Source organism: Littorina saxatilis, linkage group LG1, assembly GCF_037325665.1.
Source record: "Littorina saxatilis isolate snail1 linkage group LG1, US_GU_Lsax_2.0, whole genome shotgun sequence".
Taxonomy (NCBI): Eukaryota; Metazoa; Mollusca; class Gastropoda; order Littorinimorpha; family Littorinidae; genus Littorina; species Littorina saxatilis.
In genome coordinates, this window is record NC_090245.1 from 38,159,983 (window position 1) to 38,185,175 (window position 25,193).

The following is a 25,193-nucleotide window of genomic DNA, read 5'->3' on the forward strand; positions in this document are numbered from 1 at the left end:
ACAAGCACACGCATAGACTTTAAAGCAGTAATCACTCAAGTGGCAGCACTGATAGGAACAGCGTCACTTCTTGTCAAGAGTCCACGATGGCTTTGTTTCAAAATGAACTTATTCAATGCAGAATAAAACCCATTCATTTCAAATTTTGATGGAATTATGGTCTGGAATGTTTAACTGTTGAAAGAATGGTAGGAAGCTTCAAAGGCCAACGGTAAGCAAGAGTAAATGTTATCCATTTCGAAGCTGTAAGACATTCACGCAGGAGTACAGTGATACCTACGAGGAGAGGTTACACCTTCCAATAAAGAACACCTGTAATACGTCCCTCTGCATGTGCATTACCTCGACCAAAATATGCAGGCCATCTGCAATGTTGGAATCATTTTTGCTGTACTTAATAGTGTTTGTTCCCTGCAGGTACCACTGTAAAAGCATATTTATTTTCACCTATTTCCTTCCCTTTCACTACTATGCCTCTTTTTGAGGTACTGTACTTAAAACATTTTTATCATCATACGCTGCTTTTTTTTTATTGTAAACATCAACTCAAGACTTCTGAACATATGCTCTGAGGCAAAAACAAATTCACGCATTACCCAGAAAAACAAGTGGTAATCTTTTGTAGTACATGTATGTATTTGTAACATTTGTTTAACAGCATACATTGTTTTCAAACTTTGATTAACTTTGACACAACACTCCTAAACACGAGTACAGTGACAAAAACAGATTTATGCATTTCTCAGAAAAACAAGTTGAACACATTGTGCTCATACTGTCAATATTGTTTGTGCATTCACAGTACAGTATATTTTTCCCCGAGATGAAATGCCCAGTTTATCCAAACAAGTGAACGTTGAGTATGGAAATACATCAGCTGCATTCATAAGCAATGTCTGTCAATGATTGTCTGAAAACCAATCACTTCTTGCTTTGAAACATATCACCCAGACAAATTTGAAGGCACATTATAAAACTGATTGCACCCAATAGCAAATAGCAATTTTTCATGAAATGCTAACATTGTAATATTTTATACAAAAGCATCATTGAAAAAGCATAGTTGCATTTAATTATTATTGTACCCAGCAACACTTGGATTACAAAATGCCCAATCTTCTTACAAAAATATCTACCCATACATATTGCATTAAAGAAAAGGCTACAAAATGCAGAAAAAAAGACATCCAGTCACCAGATTCATCCAAACACAAAAAAAGCAAGTATATAACAAGGGTTATATAATGCAAGGGAATAAATCCCTTTGGAAGACAAATTGCCATGGATTGAGATCAACATTTTTCACAAAAAATACGATTCACAATAATCATGCATTCATTCTATTACAGGCTTCCTATCTCTCTCTCACAAGAACAAAACCGTTTGTGTGCTTATCTGTTTTTGTGTTTGCATGTTACTTTGTCGTATTTTGAAATCTTTTTTTCTCTTTTTTTTTCACCTTTGTCTTTCCCTTTTTGGCTCAGTTTCTCTCCATTTTTCCTCCTTTCTTTCCTCGTTTCTTTCTATCCAACACTCTCCTTCCCTTTTCAACACTTTACTTTCACAACTGACAAAAACATGTACACCTGTACATAAACTTGTTCATTTTCTTGTAGATTACACCTATTTCTTGTTTGTGTTTCATGCATGACAAATTTAACAACAAAAGCACTGTTTCTCAGTGGATATTGTGTCAGCTGATTCAGTCCCCCCCCCCCCCCCCCCCCCCCCCTTCATTGTAAGTGCTGAGGATTTGGTGTCAAACAGGATTAAAAGTCTATGGTTTCTCAGCGTAGAAGAGACCCCACCTCTGGTCGCCTTCCCCCACTCTCACCACCTTGTCCTTCCAGCCGCTGACGATGTCATCGAAGTCTTTCTGGCTGAACTCCTGAAAACAAAGCAAAGCAATGTGATTTGAGTTTAGGTAGACTATATATGAGAACTGGGTGGAGCGTCTCAAAGTTTTCACTTCCCTGGCAAAGGATATGAACATTGTTGGATGGGAGCAACATTTAGCTTCCAGCATCTTCTTTATTTTCATTTTCATGGGAAATATACAGGTGTAAACATTTGGTAAATTTTGGGTTTTTTAAACAGCTTAAAAATTGCAATTCTGAAGCACTAGCTGCTAACAACCAGCACTGTCCCTTCATTTTGTCATCCTTCCATTCCACATTTTAACACTTCAAGAAATCTGTTTTGGACAGTCTCAAATAATGTTCTCTCTCATTGTCTCTCTCCCATTAAATCCATAACCATAACCTAGCACCTAGTCACTTTCTTTTTCAAAGCCTATCCTATGGACAGGTAACATCATACAACCAGAGACTACTCTATAGTCTCTGATACAACCCACACAATCAGCACTCATCATGCAAAATGCCAGACCCCTTTATGCAGATGTGAGATGCCTGTGCTATTTTACCTTGACAAAGTCATCTTTGATGGTTTCTGTGGTTTTGAGTTCCCTCTCCAACACCTGGATGAACTGCTTTGACCTGTCCTCTGCTCTCACCCTGACAAAGCCAGCTTGTTCCAGGAGCTGAAATCAGTAGAGTAAAGGTCACATTAATTTCAAAAGAACAAAAAAGTTAAAATTAAAACAAAGCCAAGACACACACGTGACACATTGTTCCCACACATGATCAATCTGCTCTTGTCTTTGTAAGCAATTCCCTCCCTTTATTTATTTGATCTGGCCAACATTGGCCAGTATGCCTGCTCGATAAATCTAGCTCTGTTTATTCGTGCTGGAATACATCCGCTGACAACGCTCACTTTAGCCCTGTGGACTTGTACTGAAAAAAGGCTTGGTGCATCCTTGCCTCTCTTGCTTTCGAGAAACAGACTGTAAGGCTGCAGCGCTTAGAACTGCTGTGACCGTTTCTGCTCAGGCTTAACTCCTTGTCCACAGTCAAGCAGTCGATCATTCTCCACACTTCAAGCTTACAGCTATCACTTGTTCGCCATGTTTTGCTATCGGAATGTGAATTGATTATCATTTCAAGAACGTGTCCATAAGCAATCTGCTTGTTAACGTTCTTAATGTTGTTATTGTTTGAAACGTGTGTATGAGAAATTGAATAAAACACGCTTAAACCAAGCTTACAGCCTGTTTTGCTACCAGTGTCATAATTACATTAAAAGTTTAAACTTTCTCTGATCAAATCTGCAAAACAAGAATTCCACTTTCCTTCCCAACACAAAATATTTTCAGTCAACTTTATCTCTGCAGAACCATACAAAAATCTGTGGCCTCCAAGTTTGAATTCTGGTTTTAACAAAAACATAGCTATCATTTGAAAGCTGAATCAAAGACCCAACAAGGCAGAAAACGCGTGGTCTGCCTCCCAGCCTCATTTCCTACCTTTCCATAGGCTGAAGTAGACAAAAGGTTGTAGCCTCTCTGTTTGACGTAGGCCTTGAATTTCTCTGTGTGCGGCCCTTCACTGCAGCAGTAGTCTGAGATGAGCACTTTGCCGCCTGGTTTCAGCCATTTCTGTAACACATTGACATAATTAGCACAACTTTACACATTGAACAGTGGAAGATGTGTAACTTAAAACCCTTTCAGACTGATTTTGTTTGGTAGCAATCCTTCCTCATTTGTATTGATAGATAGGAAGAGAGGGGTGCAGCGGAAGAATTTTAAAAAAAGAGTGCATGTTTTTCGTTGTTGTTTTTCTGAGAGTCTCAAAGCTTCAAAACCTAGCATGTAAAATCTGCAAATAAATGTTATAACACAACAGGCTAATCCAAAGACTTAGAATTAACTACTTCATCAGTTTTTGTCAGAAACCCTTTGTCACTTTTAATACTTACTTACTTACTTATGCCTTTGACCCCGTCCGGGGCATAGGCCGCCAACAAGAGCTCGCCAGGCACTCCGATCCTGGGCCAATCTCTCCAGTTGTCTCCAGGTGTAGTCGATGTGTTTTGTCACTTTTAATATCACTAAGCAAAGCTGAACAGTCAACGGTTGCTGCTAACTGGGTTAAGTATTTGTCACAACCACACACACCTCCAAGGGAATAACGCAATATGAATTGTGTTTCACTTGTTCTTCTCAAACAAACTTACAAACGAATTCTTAAAGAGGGAAAGTTTGTCTTAACCTAATATGAATTGTGTTTCTTGTTTTCTTCTAAAGCGAACTTACAAAAAATTTCTTGAAGAGTGAAAGTTTGTCTTCGATGTGAAGGATGGTGTCGCGGCTGTAGATGATGTCGAAGGACTGAGGTGCGTAGTCTCTCTTGGTGGCGTCGGCAATTTCAAACGACACCTGATCAGGGCCCATGCCAAGCTCGTCCGCCCTTTGAAGACCTATGTCGGTCATGTTGGAAGACAGGTCTATGGACACCACTTGCACGCCAAACTCCTGGTGAAGGTAACAAAGCATTAAGGCTGTCCTTAGTTTACCGTATTTGACGGACTACAAGCCGCGACTTTTTTTTTTTTTTAAATCGCATTGCGGCTTATAAAAAGATGCGGCTAAAACGTTACCTAAACTTGAATAGCATTCACCTAATGAAACAAACTCACCTAAACGCCGTGCTAGCGATTATTCCGGGCGGGACTACCAAGTTCCTACAACCCCTCGACATCACAGTGAACCGTTCCTTCAAAACACACATGTGCCTGCTAAGGGAGCAATGGATGTCGGAGGGATCGCACTCATTCACCAACACTGGGCGAATGCGGCGAGCTACGATTTCGTGTGTCTGTCAATGGGTCGTGGATGCGTGGCAACGTGTCCCCACACGAGTGATCATCAACGGATTTCGGAGTACAGAGATCATCGCAGCACCTACAGCAGACGACACGAGCGGGACCGATTCAAGCTCCGATGATGACGTCACCCCCTCGGCTTCGACTTCTTCAGTTCTGGATAAGCGATCATGTCGCTGTTTGTGTCCGACAGCGAGGAAAGTGACTTTTCTGGCTTCTCCGCAGCAGAATCTGATGGTTCCGACCAGGCTGACTGAACGGTAGACACCTTTGTACATGTGTGTGTTGGTTACAAATTGTGTGTGTGATATTTTTCTTCAAACTTTTTCACTTTTCTTCTTTGTTTCACTTGTTTATTCTCGGAGCCGATTTCCCAAATACCATACTTTCGTTTGCCTGGTTGTTTTGATTGATTGACACGATCTGATTATATTTTTTTTCGACGGCGGCTAAAATAGTGACGCGGCCTATACGTGGCTCGTCCCAATTTTTTTTTTAAAGTCGGGGGTGCGGCTTATAAAACGGTGCGTCTTGTGATCCGTCAAATACAGTAGTTCAAAGTTGACCTTGCAAAGACTTTGCAAAATCTTTTTACAAAAACTTCAGTGCCAAAGCTTAATAATACAACAAACTCCATGAAGCAGACTTTTGCAAAGTCAACTTCGCCCAATTAATATCAGGCTTCACAGTTAAATCAGAAAGCTGCAGTTTTGCATGAAGCTATGTTCATTGCATGCAAGATTCGTCTCACCAGTCTAAAAAGAAAACAAAGTTTCCTTTGGCTCAAAAACACTACTTAATGTATTACATATTTTCTCCCTCCCCTTGCAAATCCCCTCTCACCCAACACTTCAAACTCCCCAGACCCCCCAGAAAGAAAGAAGAAAGAATTTTGCAGAAAAATAACAAGTCTCATCAATCTTCCTTCCCCAGCACATCTGCTTCTACTCCATCTCCGCCCAACCAACACCAACAAAAAAATAAAATGGGGAAAAAGAAAGTGTGAAGGTTTATCAAAAACGTCATCTCCATAGGCCGGGTTAATACATACTGAACATTTTCTATTCAACTCACCTTCGCCATGTAGAATGCGCTTCCACCAATGCCACCTCCAACATCCAGAACTCTCTGGCCTTTCTTCAACTTCAACAGATCCACAAATTCCTGGAAACACAAACAACTGATGTAATCAACTAGTGAAACAAATTCAGAACATACAAAAAAATGAGATTTTATTTCAATCTACCGGTACTCTTTTGTGTGTGTGTGTGTGTGTGTGTGTGTGTGTGTGTGTGTGTGTGTGTGTGTGTGTGTGTGTGTGCGTGTGCGTGCGTGCATGTGTGTGAGTGCACTCATTTTAGAATTTGAGTAAAGATGACAATAAGGATTAGTCTCCCTTCTTATTGTCATATTTTTCAGAAAACTAAAGCATTAACTTCAACCAGGAAAAGATCATATTCCACAATTACAAACAAACCAAACATTACCTTTGTTGTTTCCAAGCCTCCAGTGCTGACAAAAGTTCTGCCAAAGATTTTCTCATAGCGCAAGATGCCATTGGCAGAATACTGCTGGTTATCCAAAAACTCTTGGAACGTCTTGAAACCATGCGTCTTGCTTGTATCCCTCAGAACTTTCTCCACCAGCCAGATCATTTGGTTGTTGTTGTTTTTGTGCTGAAACATCAGAGAAAAGTCCATGCATAAAACACTTCAAATTTTGGTCCATGGCAGTTTGTATCAAGATTTCCTTTTTTGTGCTAAAAGTGACATCTCTCCTTATGATGGAAGACACAACTCCAGTATTGTTCTCAGAGAGAAAGTCCATGAACTAGTCTTGGGGGATGGGGGGGGGGTGGATGGGTGCATGCATGCAAGAGAATGTGTGCGTGTACATACATGTGTGTGTGTTTTTGCGTGAGCATACACATGTATGTGCGTGTGTCAATGCAAATGCATACTTACCACATTGTCTGCTTATGAAAGTGACTAACCTGATCCAGAATTAAGTGATCTTTAATTTTATTCAGTTTAACCTCTTAAATTTGTTTCTGTCAAAATTTGATATTAATTCCATTACTTAATTTCTGTCTGAATTAAGGTGACATATATGACATCAACCCACTAACCTTGATGTATGTTTCCACAGACTTGGACAGGACTGTGTCAAAACCGAACACGTGTTTGTCATCCATTGCAATTGTTGTGGAGGCTAGAAAAGCTTCATACACTGATGGGTCTCTGTACTGTGTGGGGTTTACGGTTCTGGCTCTGTTACCTGAAACAAAGATACATAAGGAGACATATTAGTCGTGGAGACCTGAAGAGTTTGTGATAAGAGATGGGTCTCTTGCAAAAAAATGCACACCTTGAGCGGGTTTTGTGTTCAAAAACCTTAACCTCAAACTGTATTTATGCAAAGAAATTGACTGTGAGTGTGAGTATGAAGCAGGCACACTTTTACATAAGCTGCATGTAATGTCTGATGGACCTTCAAACAGAAATGCTGTCAAATGGAGGTCTTATACCTGTAGTGGTACTTTTACATGACACGTTCCTACCTTGTACATACACAGGAAAAACACACAATGCAAGTACAGACTGAAACACAATTAGAATCTGACATGACCAAATACAGAAAACCAGCCAATAAACCATGAAGCCTTTGGAACACCACATGCTTTTGCCTTGTCTGATTGACCTTCAAACAGGAATGCTTTCAAATGAAGGTCTTATACCTATACACGTAGTGGTATTTTTACATTACATGTTAACAATATTCCTACCTTTGTTCATACGTAGGTGAAATAAACAAACAAGTACAAACAAGAACACAATCAGATTCTGACATGACCAAACACACAAAACACTTCTCACAAGCTCTTCATATCTCCACAACTAACGTGGCTCCTTATGTATCCTTGTTTCAGGTGACAGAGCATTCTGACATGACCAAATGCAAAAAAGAAACAACAAAAACCCATAAAATAAACCAATCATTTTGAACACCACATGCTTTCATAGGTCAAGCAAAACACAAATCAGCTGCACAGAGAAGCAATTAATGCCATCTCATTCTGTCAAACGTATCTACATTCTCTGTCACTCTAAGTATCTCCCATACCTAAAGGTACAATGGGGATACACATACCTGATGCATGTCTGCAAGACTCTCGTATAAACAGGTAACCGCCAGGTGCAAGCCAGGTAAGGAGTTTGACCATAAGTTGTTGGACCTCTTTGTCATCCAGGTACATTAACAACCAGTTGGAGAAGATCAGGTCAGCACTGAAACAGAAAATTGTTTGTGTTGGTATTATTCATAGAAAGCAAAAGATTTGTTTTTAATTCATTCTGACTGACCCATTTTTTGCTTCTAACCATTGACATACAAAGTACTCCAGTTACTGGGAATATTTATTGGAGAGAAGTGAAGATAAAAGTCATCCTGAACTTACTAACTCGTGAATACATATTTTACAGCGAATACTTTGTGTGTGAGTGTGTGTGAATTGTATCTACAAGTCAACTGTCTGACCAAAACAGAACTTTCGCAGTGTTCACCACCAGTATTTTTCTGGGAACTTAATTAATACATCAATAGAGGGACAAATGATCTACTAAGATGAGGAAGATAAAGATGTATGGATTGTGCTGCCAGGTACAGTTGAACCTGTGTTTAACGACCACCAAAGGGACCGACCAACAGGTGGTTGTTATTATAATTTATATACAGGTGGTCGCTATGAAAAGGTGAATTATATAAGGGACAAAAACAACTCGTTGGGGGACTTTTGGGGTGGTCGCAATGGGCAGGTGGATGTTATCAAGAAGTGTTGGTAAGGGCAGGTTCGACTGTACATTCATTAGAGGTTCAAGATGCACTTTTTAGTATATTATATATAAGCCCTCCCAAGCCTCCACTTATTCTAATGTCTTAGTTCTAACTACAGAAGCAGTTAAGGGAACAGATGTTCCGGGCATTTTACATTCCATGTTGAATGAAGTAACCTTTCTGTCTGTGTAAAATTTCATGATCTCATTTGTCATGACCCAATTAAGTCATCCCATTTTACTATCTGCTCTTCCTGAGAGGAACCAGGTGCTGAACTGTCTGTGTTATTTTCAGACTTAAACAATGTTGGGTACATGTATTAGACCAATCACATGTGCGAGCACTGTTGCTGTTATCTATATGATACAAATGAAGGAAATTTCCATCTAAAATTACACAAAGAACCCACAAGCTCATGCGTGCAGAGAACAGATTAAACAAATGTTGCATACATACATACAGGTCTACATACAGACAAATACACAGACAGACAGACAAACACATTCTCTCTCTCACACTCTCTCTTTGAACATAACAAAGTGCATAAGCACAAGGTTCCCCTTTGCAGGTTGTTAAATCAAGGGTGAGTTTAGGGTTTTACTTTTATAATTGACAGCCTCCAGGGATGTTTGTCATGCTAAAAAAGCGCTACCCACACATGACAGAAAAGTACAGCAGTCAGCGCTTGGGCACTCAATCACACACGTTTACTACAGATTTGTTTTTTTTCTTGGCTTTAATGTGACTCACCTTTCTTTCTCTCTTTTTCTCACCTTTCTTTCTCTCTTTTTAGCTGAGTGACATCTGCACAGACAAATTCAATGTTGCTAAAGTGTTTGTTGGACTCTTCATTCTTCTTGACGAAATCTTGCATGAAATCCACTGCTACTACACTTTTTGCTGTGGGAGCAATTTCACGTGTGAAGCGCCTGTAAAGGAAAACAAAATCTCAATTACTGTATATATATATATAAACTAATCTTCTACTTTTTCAAAGCGATCATATTATCAACCATCATCATTACTTCAGATTGGCTCTCAATTCAAGGTCTCTCAGGTATGCTAACATATTCCCCCCCCCCCCCCCCCCCCCTCTCCCCCCCCCAACCCGTTTTTATTTCAGCAGCCATATTTCCTATTAAGCTAACAATGACATGTTTTCTTTCATTTATCTTCATGCTTGCAAAGTATCTTTTTAATTAAATTTGCAACAATATTTTCCCTTTCATATACAGATCTCATAACTCCCATTACCCCGGTACTATAATTATCTTCTCCCTCCAAAACTGAAAGCTTTTCAGCTTTAAAATGGAAGTAGATTGCAGCCAAGAATAATTAACTAACCCGATGCCAGCTCCCAGCTCTATAACTCTTTTGCCTGTGAAGTCTGGCAGGTATGAGAGGATCTCAGGTAGCTCCTCTTTGTTGAGCTCTTCTGCACCGGAGTCCAGCATCATTTCAACCAGTGAACTCTGACCTGTGTGCTCCTTCCAGTAATCTGTCATCACCGACCGACCTGAAACATTCAGAAAATACTCATGAAAAATACGTACACTGGAATTCTCTTCTTGTGTACTTCAACTTTCAAGCAAAGCATCACAATGCACAATGTTGAACACTACAAGAATTGAAAATCCTTTAGAGACCACCAAAATGACACATAGAGATTACACAATGTTCTATTTTTAACTCATGCTGGGAATCCCTCGCGACTTTCTTTTTTTTAGTGGGGCACTTAGGGGGGTCAAGGCTTGCCGAGACCCCCTCAGTTCCCCACTAAACAAAGAAAGTCGAGCGAGTTACCCAAAGTGAGTTACAAACGAACATTGTGTAATTTCTTTAGTACACTCTTTTTGCAGTTAGACATATGTTGTTGTTTTTGGACTTAACACAGTGTCTATTTACATCCAATAGAGGGCCTCAGGAAGTCTGTTCACAATGTGTTTGTAACGTAGATCCGAGCTTGAAAATAGTCCGATCATTTCATGTCAAACCTCCCAGCTTCTCTTAAAATCCATGTGCACGCAGCACATCTTGGGTTCACACTGCAACACTCTGGATGAACAGCACATCAGTCAAACATGACGTATATATATAATTAGAAGAAAAAAATGCAATGTTTTTGAACAATTGACGTCATGGTTGACACAATGGTTCAGCTCTCCAAAGCGCACGCTAAGAAAGTTACAACATGGTTTCCCGGGTTTGTCAAAAGTTTTATAGCACCTTTTACCATATTAATTATATTGCTACTGGTGACAAGTGGGGGTCAGCTCACACGGACGCATTTTTCAATACAGTCTAGGGGAGAAACTGGTCACAAAGCACCCGGTGCATGCCAGAGAGATAGGAGAATCGCCACAATCAAAGAAAATACCACAATCATTCAATACATATTGAAATGTTAAGATTTACTATGAAAATGCTAGCAAAAATGGCGACCAAAAACGGGAACGCACACTAGGAGTGTCTTTGCCGACTTACCTCCCGTTCTGTGTTGTTGATAATAGTCGTGTCTGTGCTGTTTTTGTTTAAATAGTATCTAATAAAACTGATGCAGTTCTTGAAATGTTGCAAATTATTGTTGTCTTTGTGAAATGCGAGAGTGTTCTGAGGCGTAATCTGCATACGGCTGATGTCACACATAGGGTACCCCACTTCGATCAGCGTATCACTCCAAATGAGCTTCATAGTAGAAAAGTAGATACACTACCAAAACACTGCTTAACAGATCTACAAGACTGAGCCAGAATCATTAAAATTTACTTCCTGTATAAAATATTGCAATCAAATTTGTTCACGCCGTCGCACATGCAACACAGGTTACCCTCGCCTTCGATTCAAAGTAACTCCACTCTGACTGAATTACCATCGAAACTTGGATAACGAACTGATTCGGAGATTACACGCCACACATTTATGATATTTTACACACTAATTTCAACTGTGTTGTTTCGCGATAAACAGCCATAAACAAACAAATGTGGCGCCGTCACGTCGCCTCGGTAGGAGAAACGCAGGTTACCAAGAGGTTGCTTCCGATACCTGTCTGATTAAAATCATCTTTTTTCACGAATGAAGGCTCTTTGGCAGATCTGGTGAGTTGGAAACTGTCTATGAATGTTTCATTTAATGTCAAATGCGTACATTCTCGTCGATATTGTTACCTTTGAGCTCATAAATGAAGTCAATGGTCGTGTTTTCCTAAAGTGACTTTTGTCAGCACAGAACTTACTGTGCTTCGATCATTGACTGAGAAGAATCTTCAGATGACACTAGTTCATTTCACTACGTGACTGTAGATCTGCAAGAAAACTTATGGCAGGGGAAATAAGCTTAACTGAAGACGAATAAGCGGAGTAACTGTTCTTCAACGTATTGCTCTCACTGATCTAAATATTTAGATCTTGTCGTCTGCTTGTCTGCTATTAAGTAGTCTTCGATCGTGTGAAAGTCACATCTATTTCGACTGTGTGCATCGATCCGTGTAGTGAAATGTTGATCTTTGATGATTTGGCAACATAACTTCACTAAATGTGCTTCGAGTGTATCTCCCCGTTAACCATTTGAAAACGTCTTTTAACAAGACCAAGTTTCGACAGCCCAGACGGGGAGGATCCTCGATAGCTCACAGGGTATATAATGTTTTCCGCCGTTTTTTAAAGAATCCTTTCAAATTTGCTATTCCAAAAGTACCCCATGACACGACTCGAGTGGCAAAGAATATTCTCTGCAATTCCTGTCTCAGTCCGTGCAGCCGTTTCGGGTCCTATCGTCATCATACAAACATACACACAGACACACAAGAACCAGCTTTAAAAGTTAGATTATGTAAGAACCATGTGAACCAGTGATTTTTTCTTATGTACATCAGATACTACAGTATTTCTGCTTTAGTTTATGAAAAGCTATATTTCAAAAACAAAACTAGAGATTTGAATTTTGACCACTTTTCCCCCTTTCTCAGTTTCTGTCACCAGTACTGAAGAACAACTCATATATAATCGTAAACAAACGAGACAGAATGCTGTTTAGAGATTAAATAAACAAAGGGAAGTAAGCGCTCTAAATGCATACGGCATGAGCAATAGAGTTAGTGAGAGTTATTCGGAACCTCTCTCTTGGCACTTGAGAGAATAATATCATTGAAATGAACAAGCGACTTTTATCGGGGGTAGTACCGCTTTTATCCTCTAAATAGATGCTGATGCAACCTGTTTGCCGCTAATATGCCTCTTAATTGTGCAGCATCACTATATTATGCTAACCTTCGTCTGGATACTGCACTACACGGCAATGCCTTTCATCGCCCCCCACTTATATAAATCCAAGTCATCATGAATGCTCAACTGAACTCAGTGATCCCCTACATTGAGCTAAAAAATCAACATCTTTACATTTAGTCAAGTTTTGACTAAATGTTTTAACATAGAGGGGGAATCGAGATGAGGGTTATGGTGTGTGTGTGTGTGTGTGTGTGTGTGTGTGTGTGTGTGTGTGTGTGTGTGTGTGTGTGTGTGTGTGTGTGTGTGTGTGTCTGTCTGTCTGTGCGTGTGTAGAGCGATTCAGACCAAACTACTGGACCGATCTTTATGAAATTTGACATGAGACTGAGAGTTCCTGGGAATGATAATATCCCTGGACGTTTTTTTCTTTTTTTCGATAAATACTTTTGATGACGTCATATCCCGCTTTTTGTAAAAGTTGAGGCGGCACTGTCACACCCTCATTTTTCAATCAAATTGATTGAAAATTTTGTAAAGCAATATTCGACGCAGGCCGGACTTTGGTATTGCATTTCAGCTTGGTCACTTGGTGGCTTAAAAATTAATTAATGACTTTGGTCATTAAAAATCTGAAAATTGTAATAATTTTTTTGTTTTTATATAAAACGATCCAAATTTACGTTCATCTTATTCTACATCATTTCCTGATTCCAAAAACATATAAATATGTTATATTTGGATTAAAAACAAGCTCTGAAAATTAAAAATATAAAAATTATTATCAAAATTAAATTTCCGAAATCGATTTAAAAACAATTTCATCTTATTCCTTGTCGGTTCCTGATTCCAAACACATATATAGATATGATATGTTTGGATTAAAAACACGCTCAGAAAGTTAAAACGAAGAGCGGTACAGAAAAGCGTGCTATGCAGCACAGCGAAACCACTACCGCGCTGAACAGGCTCGTCAGTTTCACTCCGTTATGCACAAGCGGCGGACTACGGTCATTGTGAATAAATGCAGTGCGTTCTGTTTTATTTTGTGAGTTCCACAGCTTGACTAAATGTAGTAATTTCGCCTTACGCGACTTGTTTATGGTATGCTGTTGGGATCCTAAACATACGTTTACAGATGCGAACCAGAGTAGTCTCCACCTGAATCACATTCATTAGAGTTTAATTGGCAGTAGTTCTGCCCATTCTCGTACACAAAAGGAAACGGTCGTTTCAAAACCTCGCATTCTTTGATAAATAGAAACCAACCCTACCAGAAGTGTCTGCTAGTAGGCCACAGCAATCAAAACGGCGACCGACCAAATGTACAAAAAAGACATCGGCTGCTCCTTCTTAAAATAGTTATTTCAACCAATCAGAAGCCAGGTCCGGAGACAGCGTGACCTTATTACCTCGATATGGGGCACTGTCAGGGGCACCTGCTATCATGCCTACACGGACTTACATCTCATGTACGTCACGGACTTACATCTCATGTACGTCCGTGGTGCCTAGGATACAGCGCAGCGAACTGACAACACAACGGTAGGCCCCACCTATTCCAGCCCGTTCCCTCGGATCCTCACCGTGACTGTGAGTTTTTAGGAAATCATGCATCTATTAGTGCAAAATCTCAAAGGTGGCACTCAGTGCTAGACGGGGCGATTGTGACAGATTTTTTGTTAGACGCGGGTCATACAGCACGGTTTTCGGGTAACAGAAAAACATAAAACATGTGTGTTAGCGGCAGAACAAAGCAATCATAAATCAGCGTACGATCATCGCGACGTGGTAGAACAAGAACTGTTAGATCAAATAGCAAAAGGAAATTATATAGTGGCAAGTAAAAGCCGCGATCCCTAACACAAACACACAAAATCAGTGCGGTCTAGCCATCGTTTATTTTAAGGCTCAGTAGTGGCGTAGTGAATAAAATACAATGGGGGCAGGGAGCAAAAATCATACATGATTGTTTAAAACTAAGACTAAAAAAATGTACTGCAAGTAACACAAACACGTTCATCGCCTATTTTACTTTTATGGCGAGTATGTTTGTTAGTGATCATGAGATAAAAGAACAATTCTGCATCAGCTGTTACAACTGAGACACGCTATGAGAGCGGCGTGAATACTGAACTGCAGTACAGCAACTTGAGCCAGTGAAAACCGGCTGTAGTTTGAACTTTTGCTTCTGACAGTCAGAAAAGCGAAGGTGCCTAGCCTAAATAAGCATGGGAGTAGAATCCCCCCTCCCTCTCTCTCTCTCTCTCTCTCTCTCTCTCTCTCTCTCTCTCTCTGAACTGAATTACAATGCCAAATAGCTTTATCGTAAATGTTTGAAGACAAGAAACGGGCACAGCTTAGTCTGCACTGATATGAATCCACACACACACACACACACACATCATTTTCAAGGGGGGGGGGGGGGTCCAAATCAGTTTCTTTTAGGGACAAATCGACGACGCGAAGCTTTTAGTTGAGGGTGCGAAGCGTTCGAACCTCCTATATGGGAGTCAGGGGGCATGCCCTCCCCCCCCCCCCCCCCGGAAAATTTTGATTAAAAACAACGAACTGACATGGAGCAATCTGGTGCAATCTGAGCAAAGAAACTTCCCCTAATACATCTCCGAAAAAGTAAATCTAAGAAGACAAATTTGGATCAAAACAAGGACATATTGACCGATCTGGTGGTACCTGAGCCAGCAAATTACCCAACTACTTTCCAAAACCGTCACTAAGAAGACAAAGGCCGGCTCCTAGGCGGGGGCATGTCCCCCCCCCCCCCCCCGGAACGTTTTGATAAAAATCAAGGAAAATGGAGCAATCTGGTGCAATCTGAGCCATCAGATTTTCTTAATTTTCAAATGGTTTTTTTCATTTTTTTTTTCACTTTAAAAACAACAAACATTAGGCTAGGGGGGGGGGGGGGGGGGCGGAAACCCCCCTGGATCCGCCACTGCACACACACACTCACACACACGAACAAAACTACTATAAGCACAGGAAATAAAATCAGTGTCCGAGGCCATATAAACTGTGTCTGAACAAAACGACTTGAAAAATGGCACCGCTGTCTATTTCGCTACTGTCTCAACTTCAGTCAAATGTCCCAGTCAAGGTTGAATGGACACTCATTTGGGAGCAAGAGGGGGGCGGGAGGGGGTTGGAGTGAGGTCGGTTAAGAGTACACAAACCCACCTTTCCCCACTGACTACGGCCGGCCTTGTAAAACGACCTTGAGAAAATTTCCGATCGCTGACAGGTAGGTTTCGATACGCAACTCTTGTCTATATACATGTGTGTGTGGAGCCGGAGGGGCGTAGCCAGGGGGGGGGGGGGGGGGTTACTGACACTCACATCAACTTTCTTTTACCTCAGTCCTCAGTCGAGCTAACAGCGAGTGGTTTCCCTTTCCCCTTGGGCAGTTCTTTTAATGACTTCAAAACTATGTTAGCTTTGGAGATTAAGTTTGGAGAACTGATGCAGCATTGATTAGAACAAGTTTCTTGCACCAAGAATATGTTGATGTAAAGGTCAAGGTTATAGGTCACTTGAAAGGCTTGATTCTTTTCTTCTGATGCTACAATCTTTCATTGATTTTCGGCCATCTGAAGCTGACGTGTCTCTTTATTTAAAGAAGAGAATGAAGTGCTTTTTTGTTGTCCATCATCCGTCCGCAATCCATCCATCATCAATCCGTTTGCCTGTGGCGCCTAGCTATAGCGTCTTCAGTACCGGAGCCTTTACAATACATTTTCAAGTACAATATCGAACTGAACCAAATGTCGTCAGGAAACCATGTCCGATAACGCATGTAATGTGAAATCAGAAGATGTCCTACACCATCACAATGAAACACAATATCATAAAAAAAATTTTTTAAACTGCATGTGTTTATTGGTGCATTTCAGGATTGTACTTTCGCGTCGGCGTTTCAAATCGTTGAAAAATTATAACGTCATTTTGACGGTGCTACAGAACTTTTTTTCTCTCTCTATTTCTCTATTTCTTTAGTCAATTCTTTGTATTTGTTTTTATTTTTCTTGCGGTAGCCCGGAAAGGAGACGTCTAGGGCTGGCGTAGACTTCCCAAAATTGCCGAAACTGTATCATTGTCTTTGAAAAAAAAATCCTTCAACATATTTCAAGCATTAGGAGAGGAGCAATGAGCAAAGAGAACCAATGGTTGGCCAACGCCGTTTGGTCCGTTCTACAGTTTGTTAAAATCGATTTTGTTTGTGGAACCAGCTGTGTTGAATTTCCAAATGCAGGACTGAACAACTTGACTGTCAACACATGGGACGTCATTGCTAGAAATAACAAGTCGCGTAAGGCCAAAATACAACATTTAGTCAAGTAGCTGTCGAACTCACAGAATGAAACTGAACGCAATGCAATTTTTCATCAAGACCGTATACTCGTAGCATCGTCAGTCCACCGCTCATGCTCATGGCAAAGGCAGTGAAATTGACAAGAAGAGTGGTTTAGTAGTTGCGCTGAGAAGGATAGCACGCTTTTCTGTACCTCTCTTTGTTTTAACTTTCTGAGCGTGTTTTTAATCCAAACATATCATATCTATATGTTTTTGGAATCAGGAACCGACAAGGAATAAGATGAAAGTGTTTTTAAATTGATTTCGAAAATTTAATTTTGATAATAATTTTTATATTTTTAATTTTCAGAGCTTGTTTTTAATCTAAATATAACATATTTATATATTTTGGAATCAGAAAATGATGGAGAATAAAATAAACATAAATTTGGATCGTTTTATAAAAAAATTTTTTTTTACAATTTTCAGATTTTTAATGACCAAAGTCATTAATTAATTTTTAAGCCACCAAGCTGAAATGCAATACCGAAGTCCGGGCTTCGTCGAAGATTACTTGACCAAAATTTCAACCAATTTGGTTGAAAAATGAGAGCGTGACAGTGCCGCCTCAACTTTCACGAAAAGCCGGATATGACGTCATCAAAGACATTTATCGAAAAAATGAAAAAAACGTCCGGGGATATCGTACCCAGGAACTCTCATGTCAAATTTCATAACGATCGATCCAGTAGTTTAGTCTGAATCGCTATACACACACACAGACACACACACACACACACACGCACATACACCACGACCCTCGTCTCGATTCCCCCCTCTACGTTAAAACATTTAGTCAAAACTTGACTAAATGTAAAAAGTTGCTGTCTGTTGCATCATTTGGCAAAAACAGACTGTTGCAGCTCAGCTGAAAAGACAAGGTCATGATGACTGGCAAACACACAGACAGCAGAAGGAACTTGCAGTTCACACACGCACACTCACACATATGTGCGCCCACACACACGCACAGATTGTGCATAAAATCTTTCTCCTGTAAAGTCGTCAATTTCATGGTGGTTCGAATCAAAGATGTTGTCACTAATTGCCACAATTACTCGTTTCAGTTCATTCAAGAAGGTTACGAATGATGTAGTGCAGGGATCCAGCTACATCTGATCAGTCCGTTACGAAAACTGACTTGCATGCCAACGGATCTGGTCTTCGGAAAGTCAGTCACAGTTAACATCAAGTTCTCTTTGTCGTCACATATTATGACGTCATTGATGGTAAAAACGACTAAGCGGAGAAGCCGGAGCAATTTAGGCCACGCTTTCAGCCAACAAGCATACTCGTTTAAAATAAAATCCAAGGGAACACGGGGGATAACCGGTCAAAGGCCGAACAGAAGCCGAAGGCCGCTCATGACACGTGTGAAGGCAAGTTTTGTCTGTTTTCTAGGTATTATTTGATTTATGTGGGGATTTAAGGTAAGCTACTGATTCAGCGATGACTAAATTTGTTTCTCGATGCATAAAAAGTCAGGGAGCGATTGATATTTGCCCGTAAATAGCCTTCAAAGCTGAAAATGTCCGCGATCGAGCACCGGAAATGGCTGTTCGATGGGTTTTACAAGTAGAAATGTGCTTTATTTCACCAAATCAGCTCGTATTTGGTGTGGGTAAGGGATTCTAGAGGACGAAGGAGTCATAAGAGGTGCAAAGAAGTGCTATTTGGGAGTAGAATAAATCTTCCGAGACAGTAGACAAGAGAAGGTCATATTTGAGAGATGCGCGTAGGCCGATTGTCTTTCCGACAAGCGAATGATACAGCAGATTAACCATTCGTTTTGACCAGAAACCTAGTCTCTAGTTTTTACGAATGAGTTTTTTAATTAAAACAATCACGAGAACTCTCTCGCTTAGCCTAATGGCTGTTCGATGGGTTTCGCAAGTAGAAATGTGCTTTATTTCACCAAATCAGCTCGTATTTGACATCGGTTTGGTATATATATATATATATATATTTTCTAATCCTACCGCGAACTGGATAGCAGACGCAGCACGACTGTTGCACCACACTTTGAAGTAATTCCACACTTTGAAGTAAATTACTTCAAAGCGTGGGACTTTTGCATGCCTGTTTGAGCCTGATGATTTTGTCAAAAAAAAAATGGCAGTCTTTTGGATGAGTGAACAGAAAAAGTGAGCGAGCCAAGAAACATAGTGATGTTTGTTATCAGGCTTTTAAGCAATGTCCCATTGTTGAGTGTGACGAAAACTCGTGGTGACGATTTTAAAACATGTTGGGTCACGCATGGTCCAATCTGACATGGTCCAATCTGACATGGTCCAATCTTACATGGTCCAACCTTATATGGTCCAACCTTACATGGTCCAATCTTACATGGTCCAATCTTGCATGGTCCAATCTTACATGGTCCAACCTTACATGGTCCAATCTTACATGGTCCAACCTTACATGGTCCAACCTTACATGGTCCAATCTTACATGGTCCAACATTGCATGGTCCAACCTTGCATGGTCCAACCTTACATGGTCTAATCTTACATGGTCCTATATAACATGGTCCAACCTTACATGGTCCAACCTTACATGGTCCAACCTTACATGGTCCAACCTTACATGGTCCAACCTTACATCGTCCAATCTTACATGTCCAACCTTACATGGTCCAACCTTACATGGTCCAATCTTACATGGTCCAACCTTACATGGTCCAATCTTACATGGTCCAATATTACATGGTCCAACCTTACATGGTCCAACCTTACATGGTCCAACCTGACATGGTCCAATCTTACATGGTCCAACCCTACATGGTCCAATCTTACATGGTCCAATCTTACATGGTCCAATATTACATGGTCCAACCTTACATGGTGCAATCTTACATGGTCCAATCTTACATGGTCCAATCTTAAATGGTCCAATAATATATATATGGACCATGTAAGATTGGACCATGTAAGATTGGACCATGTAAGGTCGGACCATGTAAGATTGGACCATGTAAGATTGGACCATGCGTGACCCAACATGTTTTAAAATCGTCACCACGAGTTTTCGTCACACTCAACAATGGGACATTGCTTAAAGCCTGATAACAAACATCACTATGTTTCTTGGCTCGCTCATTTTTTCTGTTCACTCATCCAAAAGACTGCCATTTTTTTTGACAAAATCATCAGGCTCAAACAGGCGATGCAAAAGTCCCACGCTTTGAAGTAAGTTACTGAGTTTACTTCAAAGTGTGGGAAGATCCCCCCACACTTTGAAGTAAAAAATGGGTTCACAGTCGTGCCGCGTCTGCTATCCAGTTCGCAGTAGGATTAGAAAATATATATATATACCAAACCGATGTCAAATACGAGCTGATTTGGTGAAATAAAGCACATTTCTACTTGCGAAACCCATCGAACAGCCATTAGGCTAAGCGAGAGAGTTCTCGTGATTGTTTTAATTAAAAAACTCATTCATAAAAACTAAAGACTAGGTTTCTGGTCAAATCTGCTGTATCATTCGCTTGTCGGAAAGACAATCGGCCTACGCGCATCTCTCAAATATGACCTTCTCTTGTCTACTGTCTCGGAAGATTTATTCTACTCCCAAATAGCACTTCTTTGCACCTCTTATGACTCCTTCGTCCTCTAGAATCCCGTACCCACACCAAATACGAGCTGATTTGGTGAAATAAAGCACATTTCTACTTGCAAAACCCATCGAACAGCCATTTCCGGTGCTCGATCGCGGACATTTTCAGCTTTGAAGGCTATTTACGGGCAAATATCAATCGCTCCCTGACTTTTTATGCATCGAGAAACAAATTTAGTCATCGCTGAATCAGTAGCTTACCTTAAATCCCCACATAAATCAAACAATACCTAGAAAACAGACAAAACTTGCCTTCACACGTGTCATGAGCGGCCTTCGGCTTCTGTTCGGCCTTTGACCGGTTATCCCCCGTGGGGAACGCAATTGCAAAAAACAAATCGGCGTATTTTACATCGTGATTTTCATTTACATTTTTATTTGTATTACTTTCTCCCTTATTTTCATGACCCTTATTCTCTTGTTTGTCAGTACAGGTTGATAAAAATGCAGTCACCTGAATGTGGAAGCAACGTACGCTTATTCCTTGTCAGGGATTGATGTCGAGTTGACCGTACTGACCTTGACCACCAACGACGTAATAAATAGTAACGTAAGATCTGCCATGATTACCAGGTCTGTATGCCACCGTATCGATGAAAACCCGCGTCAATGCAGCGCAACTGACCAGACATTAACACTTAATCAAATTAGTCCAAGGTGATCAAAGCTGACAATGTGATCTCGTTCGAGGTTAGAACTCAACTTGATTGATGACCCATAGCGGGTTATGCTGACCCTAAGACCTCTGTCTCTCTCTGTCTCTCTGTCTCTGTCTCTGTCTCTGTCTCTCTCTCTCTCTCTCTCTCTCTCTCTCTCTCTCTCTCTCTCTCTCTCTCTCTCTCTCTCTCTCTCTCTCTCTCTCTCTCTCTTGTTGATCTAAGCTGTAAAGATGGTTGCATCATGTTCACGTTGTCAGCAGCACGCAGCGAGTCACAGTAGCGCGCGTGGTTTTTTTTCAGTTTTCGTGTATGCAACACACACACACACACACACACACACACACACACACACACACACACACTCAAAACACACTTGAAAACCTCATCCCCTTTCCTCCTTCCAACCCCTCAATCCTCTCTCCCACCGACCCCCCCCCCCCCCCCCCCCCTCCCACAACCAACAACCAAAGCGCCAAAAACACAAAGCATAGCTCTATGTAAACAAGGCTAAAGCACATACTGCCCTCCTACCTGAACTTACGGTTCCCCATTCTGATATATTATAAGTTTAGCAAGTTGTTTCAATACTTTCCTTTTGTCTAAATAAAGATTCGAATAACAATTGTAGTATAAGTATTACTTTTCCAGTTATGTATTTATTTACTTATTCAGACAAATCGTTATTTAGTTTTTTTGGCATTATACAAAAGTCTAAACAATATTCTAAATAAATAAAAAGCAAATAAGCCCACAAAACCGTTGAAAACTCTCGGCTATTTTGCCATGTAATAGTGACAGTGCATATAACAGCTGATCGGAAACAGGGAGAGCTCTTACCGCGGTCGTACTAATAACCATCCGAATTTTGTTTTTGTTTTGGCAAACCTGAGAGATCCTGTTACACTTTCTCGTATTCATTTTGTTTTCATGAAAGAAGGACACCAGATTTAAGACTTGGTATTAGAAACTTATAAAGTGAGGGGAAAATGAACGGACACATTTACAATGGATAAACACAAACCAACCAACCAACAAATAAAACTTTTCCCCAAGTTTTTCAGTACTCGCAAATGTCTATGTGACTATTTCAGTATTTGCTTTATAAATGTAGTTTTCTTTTATAACAGTTACTCATCTTGTTTTACATGTACTGTGCTCACACACTTATTTGGAAGACGGCAACTGGTTGAGTGTCATCGGGACGCAAATTATTTTGCGATTGTTGAATCAGTGTGTCTGTTTGCTTGACCGTCTGGCTGTCTGGTTGTCTGGGTGTACCCTTCAGCAGTCAGCTTGTGTGTGTCCACAGCGTTACAATGTGTCTGTGTGCTTCAATGTATGTTCGAATCTGTTTGTGTCTGCGTCCTTTTTGTTATATTTAGTCAAGTTTTGACTAAATATTTTAACATCGAGGGGGAATCGAAACGAGGGTCGTGGTGTATGTGCGTCTGTCTGTCTGTGTGTGTGTGTGTGTAGAGCGATTCAGACTAAACTACTGGACCGATCTTTATGAAATTTGACATGAGAGTTCCTGGGTATGAAATCCCCGAACGTTTTTTTCATTTTTTTGATAAATGTCTTTGATGACGTCATATCCGGCTTTTCGTGAAAGTTGAGGCGGCACTGTCACGCCCTCATTTTTCAACCAAATTGGTTGAAATTTTGGTCAAGTAATCTTCGACGAAGCCCGGGGTTCGGTATTGCATTTCAGCTTGGTGGCTTAAAAATTAATTAATGACTTTGGTCATTAAAAATCTAAAAATTGTAAAAAAAAATAAAAATTTTCAAAACGATCCAAATTTACGTTTATCTTATTCTCCATCATTTGCTGATTCCAAAAACATATAAATATGTTATATTCGGATTAAAAACAAGCTCTGAAAATTAAATATATAAAAATTATTATCAAAATTAAATTGTCCAAATCAATTTAAAAACACTTTCATCTTATTCCTTGTCGGTTCCTGATTCCAAAAACATATAGATATGATATGTTTGGATTAAAAACACGCTCAGAAAGTTAAAACAAAGAGAGGTACAGAAAAGCGTGCTATCCTTCTTAGCGCAACTGCTACCCCGCTCTTCTTGTCAATTTCACTGCCTTTGCCATGAGCGGTGGACTGACGATGCTACGAGTCTACGGTCTTGCTGAAAAATGGCATTGCGTTCAGTTTCATTCTGTGAGTTCGACAGCTACTTGACTAAATATTGTATTTTCGCCTTACGCGACTTGTTTATATTTATATTGTATCATATATTTCTTCAGCTGCGTAACTATACCGCTGTTTAATTAATAATCGGTGCACGGTGACGGCCGTGATTTCGATTGAATGCCGATCTTCGATTCTCACATTTTCGAGGCCTTCCCCTTCCCCATCCCACCCCCCCCCCCCCCCCCCCCACCAAAAAAAATATAAAAAAAATAAACCAACACCAAACGTGCTCACAGGCGGAAACACGAACACTAATTTAATGAAGCATAACAATGTCACTGATCTGGTTTATCAGTGTAAACAAAAATAGTTGAGATATAATAAACATATTCAATCGAGAGTTGAAAAGTCAGGCAATCCGCTGTACTCACCAACTTTAGTAGACATGATGATGAAATTTTAGCGGTGTCACACTGTCAATACGGAACGCTCTGACTCGCGACCAGCTGATGCCCTCTCCCCGGCTTTTATTCGGCCACGGCACAAGTGAATGAAATACTACAAGTAGATAACACTGTTCATTGGCTCTATCGACGCCCGTTTGTAACCGCTTGCTTCCCTTTATATGATAAACCGCCCATAGATCGTCGTTCTCCCGAACTAACTCCTTAGTATGTCATCGAGAATAGAGGATTTTGGGTAGTTTCATGCAATGACGTCAGCGACTTTTGGTGATTGGTCAATGGCATTTCGTATCAATGATAATGTCGGTCACGCTTGAAATTATCGCTACTTGATATTGCTTTCCAAACTTATACAAAGTGACAGGGAGCGTAGAGTCCGTTATGAACTGAACTAGCCCCGAACAGTGAGATATAGAGAACAGTACACAAATACGAATGGAGAGACTCGGAAACTCGAGTCAGTCGTTGCCACGCTCGAGAACTTGTGACTCAAGTGTAATATTTGAAGTTAAAATCTCCCTAGCCAACAGTGCGACAGAGTAGCTCAGATCAGTTGGTAACACGCTCGACCATGGCGCTAGTCCTTACTTTTGTGGTCCCGGATTCGATCCGCTTCGACGGCAATTTTATTTTTATTTTTTTTCTGAACTCGTAATTCTTGTATTATATTCGTTTGCTTCATTCCAAACGTTTTGGGTTATGAAATGAATCGAAATAATAAAAAGTTGCATAAATATTGAGTACTTCCAGCGGAACAATATCATCTCCAGAATTACCCATTAATTTTTTTTTTTTTAACGGTAACATCGGCTTTGGTGAAAACTGATTGCCCTATAGGCAACACTGCGACTACATGTAATGATGATATCAAGAAAAAGTACAAAACACAAATCAGGAAAACGACGAGTCAACAAATGCTCAATTCGCTCAATGAAAACCCGGCGCGCGCACGTGGCAGTTATGTTGACAGTTCAAGTCTTAGTTTTCACGCCTAAATGTTGTGGCGGGGTGGTAAGGCGTTTGCCTCCGAAGCCGGCGGTCTCGAGTTCGAGTCCCCAAAGACTTTTGTAAAACATGATTTTTCAACTTTTTTTTCTTCTTTTCTGAACTCTGTTTGCTTGTATATTATTCTTTTTGATTTAGCCC

The 25,193-nt window shown here is 40.4% G+C and overlaps 1 protein-coding gene across 2 annotated transcripts; it reads right to left on the bottom strand.

The window, feature by feature from the left end:
- Window positions 1-1,722: 1,722 nt before the first annotated feature.
- Window positions 1,723-24,094, bottom strand: LOC138968865 (uncharacterized). Of its 2 annotated transcripts, none has more exons than XM_070341534.1 (11): window positions 24,015-24,094; window positions 9,907-10,078; window positions 9,336-9,491; window positions 7,879-8,015; window positions 6,857-7,005; window positions 6,216-6,404; window positions 5,803-5,892; window positions 4,160-4,378; window positions 3,368-3,499; window positions 2,426-2,542; window positions 1,723-1,888 (listed from the first exon to the last, which is right to left on the bottom strand). In XM_070341534.1, the coding sequence occupies exons 1-11, from the start codon at window positions 24,028-24,030 to the stop codon at window positions 1,778-1,780; spliced, it is 1,488 nt and encodes a 495-aa protein (XP_070197635.1). In that variant the 5' UTR covers window positions 24,031-24,094; the 3' UTR covers window positions 1,723-1,777. The 2 variants fall into 2 exon arrangements, with proteins under 2 accessions (XP_070197635.1, XP_070197643.1); XM_070341542.1 differs by lacking the exon at window positions 24,015-24,094 and adding an exon at window positions 14,060-14,138.
- Window positions 24,095-25,193: the final 1,099 nt, after the last annotated feature.

What these genes read in the sequence shown, in the direction of transcription:
- LOC138968865 (XM_070341534.1), bottom strand. An exon ending in GAGGCTTGGAAACAACAAAG is followed by an intron (nt 5,893 to 6,215) that starts GTAATGTTTGGT and finishes TTGTGTTTCCAG; the next exon opens with GAATTTGTGGATCTGTTGAA. An exon ending in GCGCATTCTACATGGCGAAG is followed by an intron (nt 4,379 to 5,802) that starts GTGAGTTGAATA and finishes TACCTTCACCAG; the next exon opens with GAGTTTGGCGTGCAAGTGGT.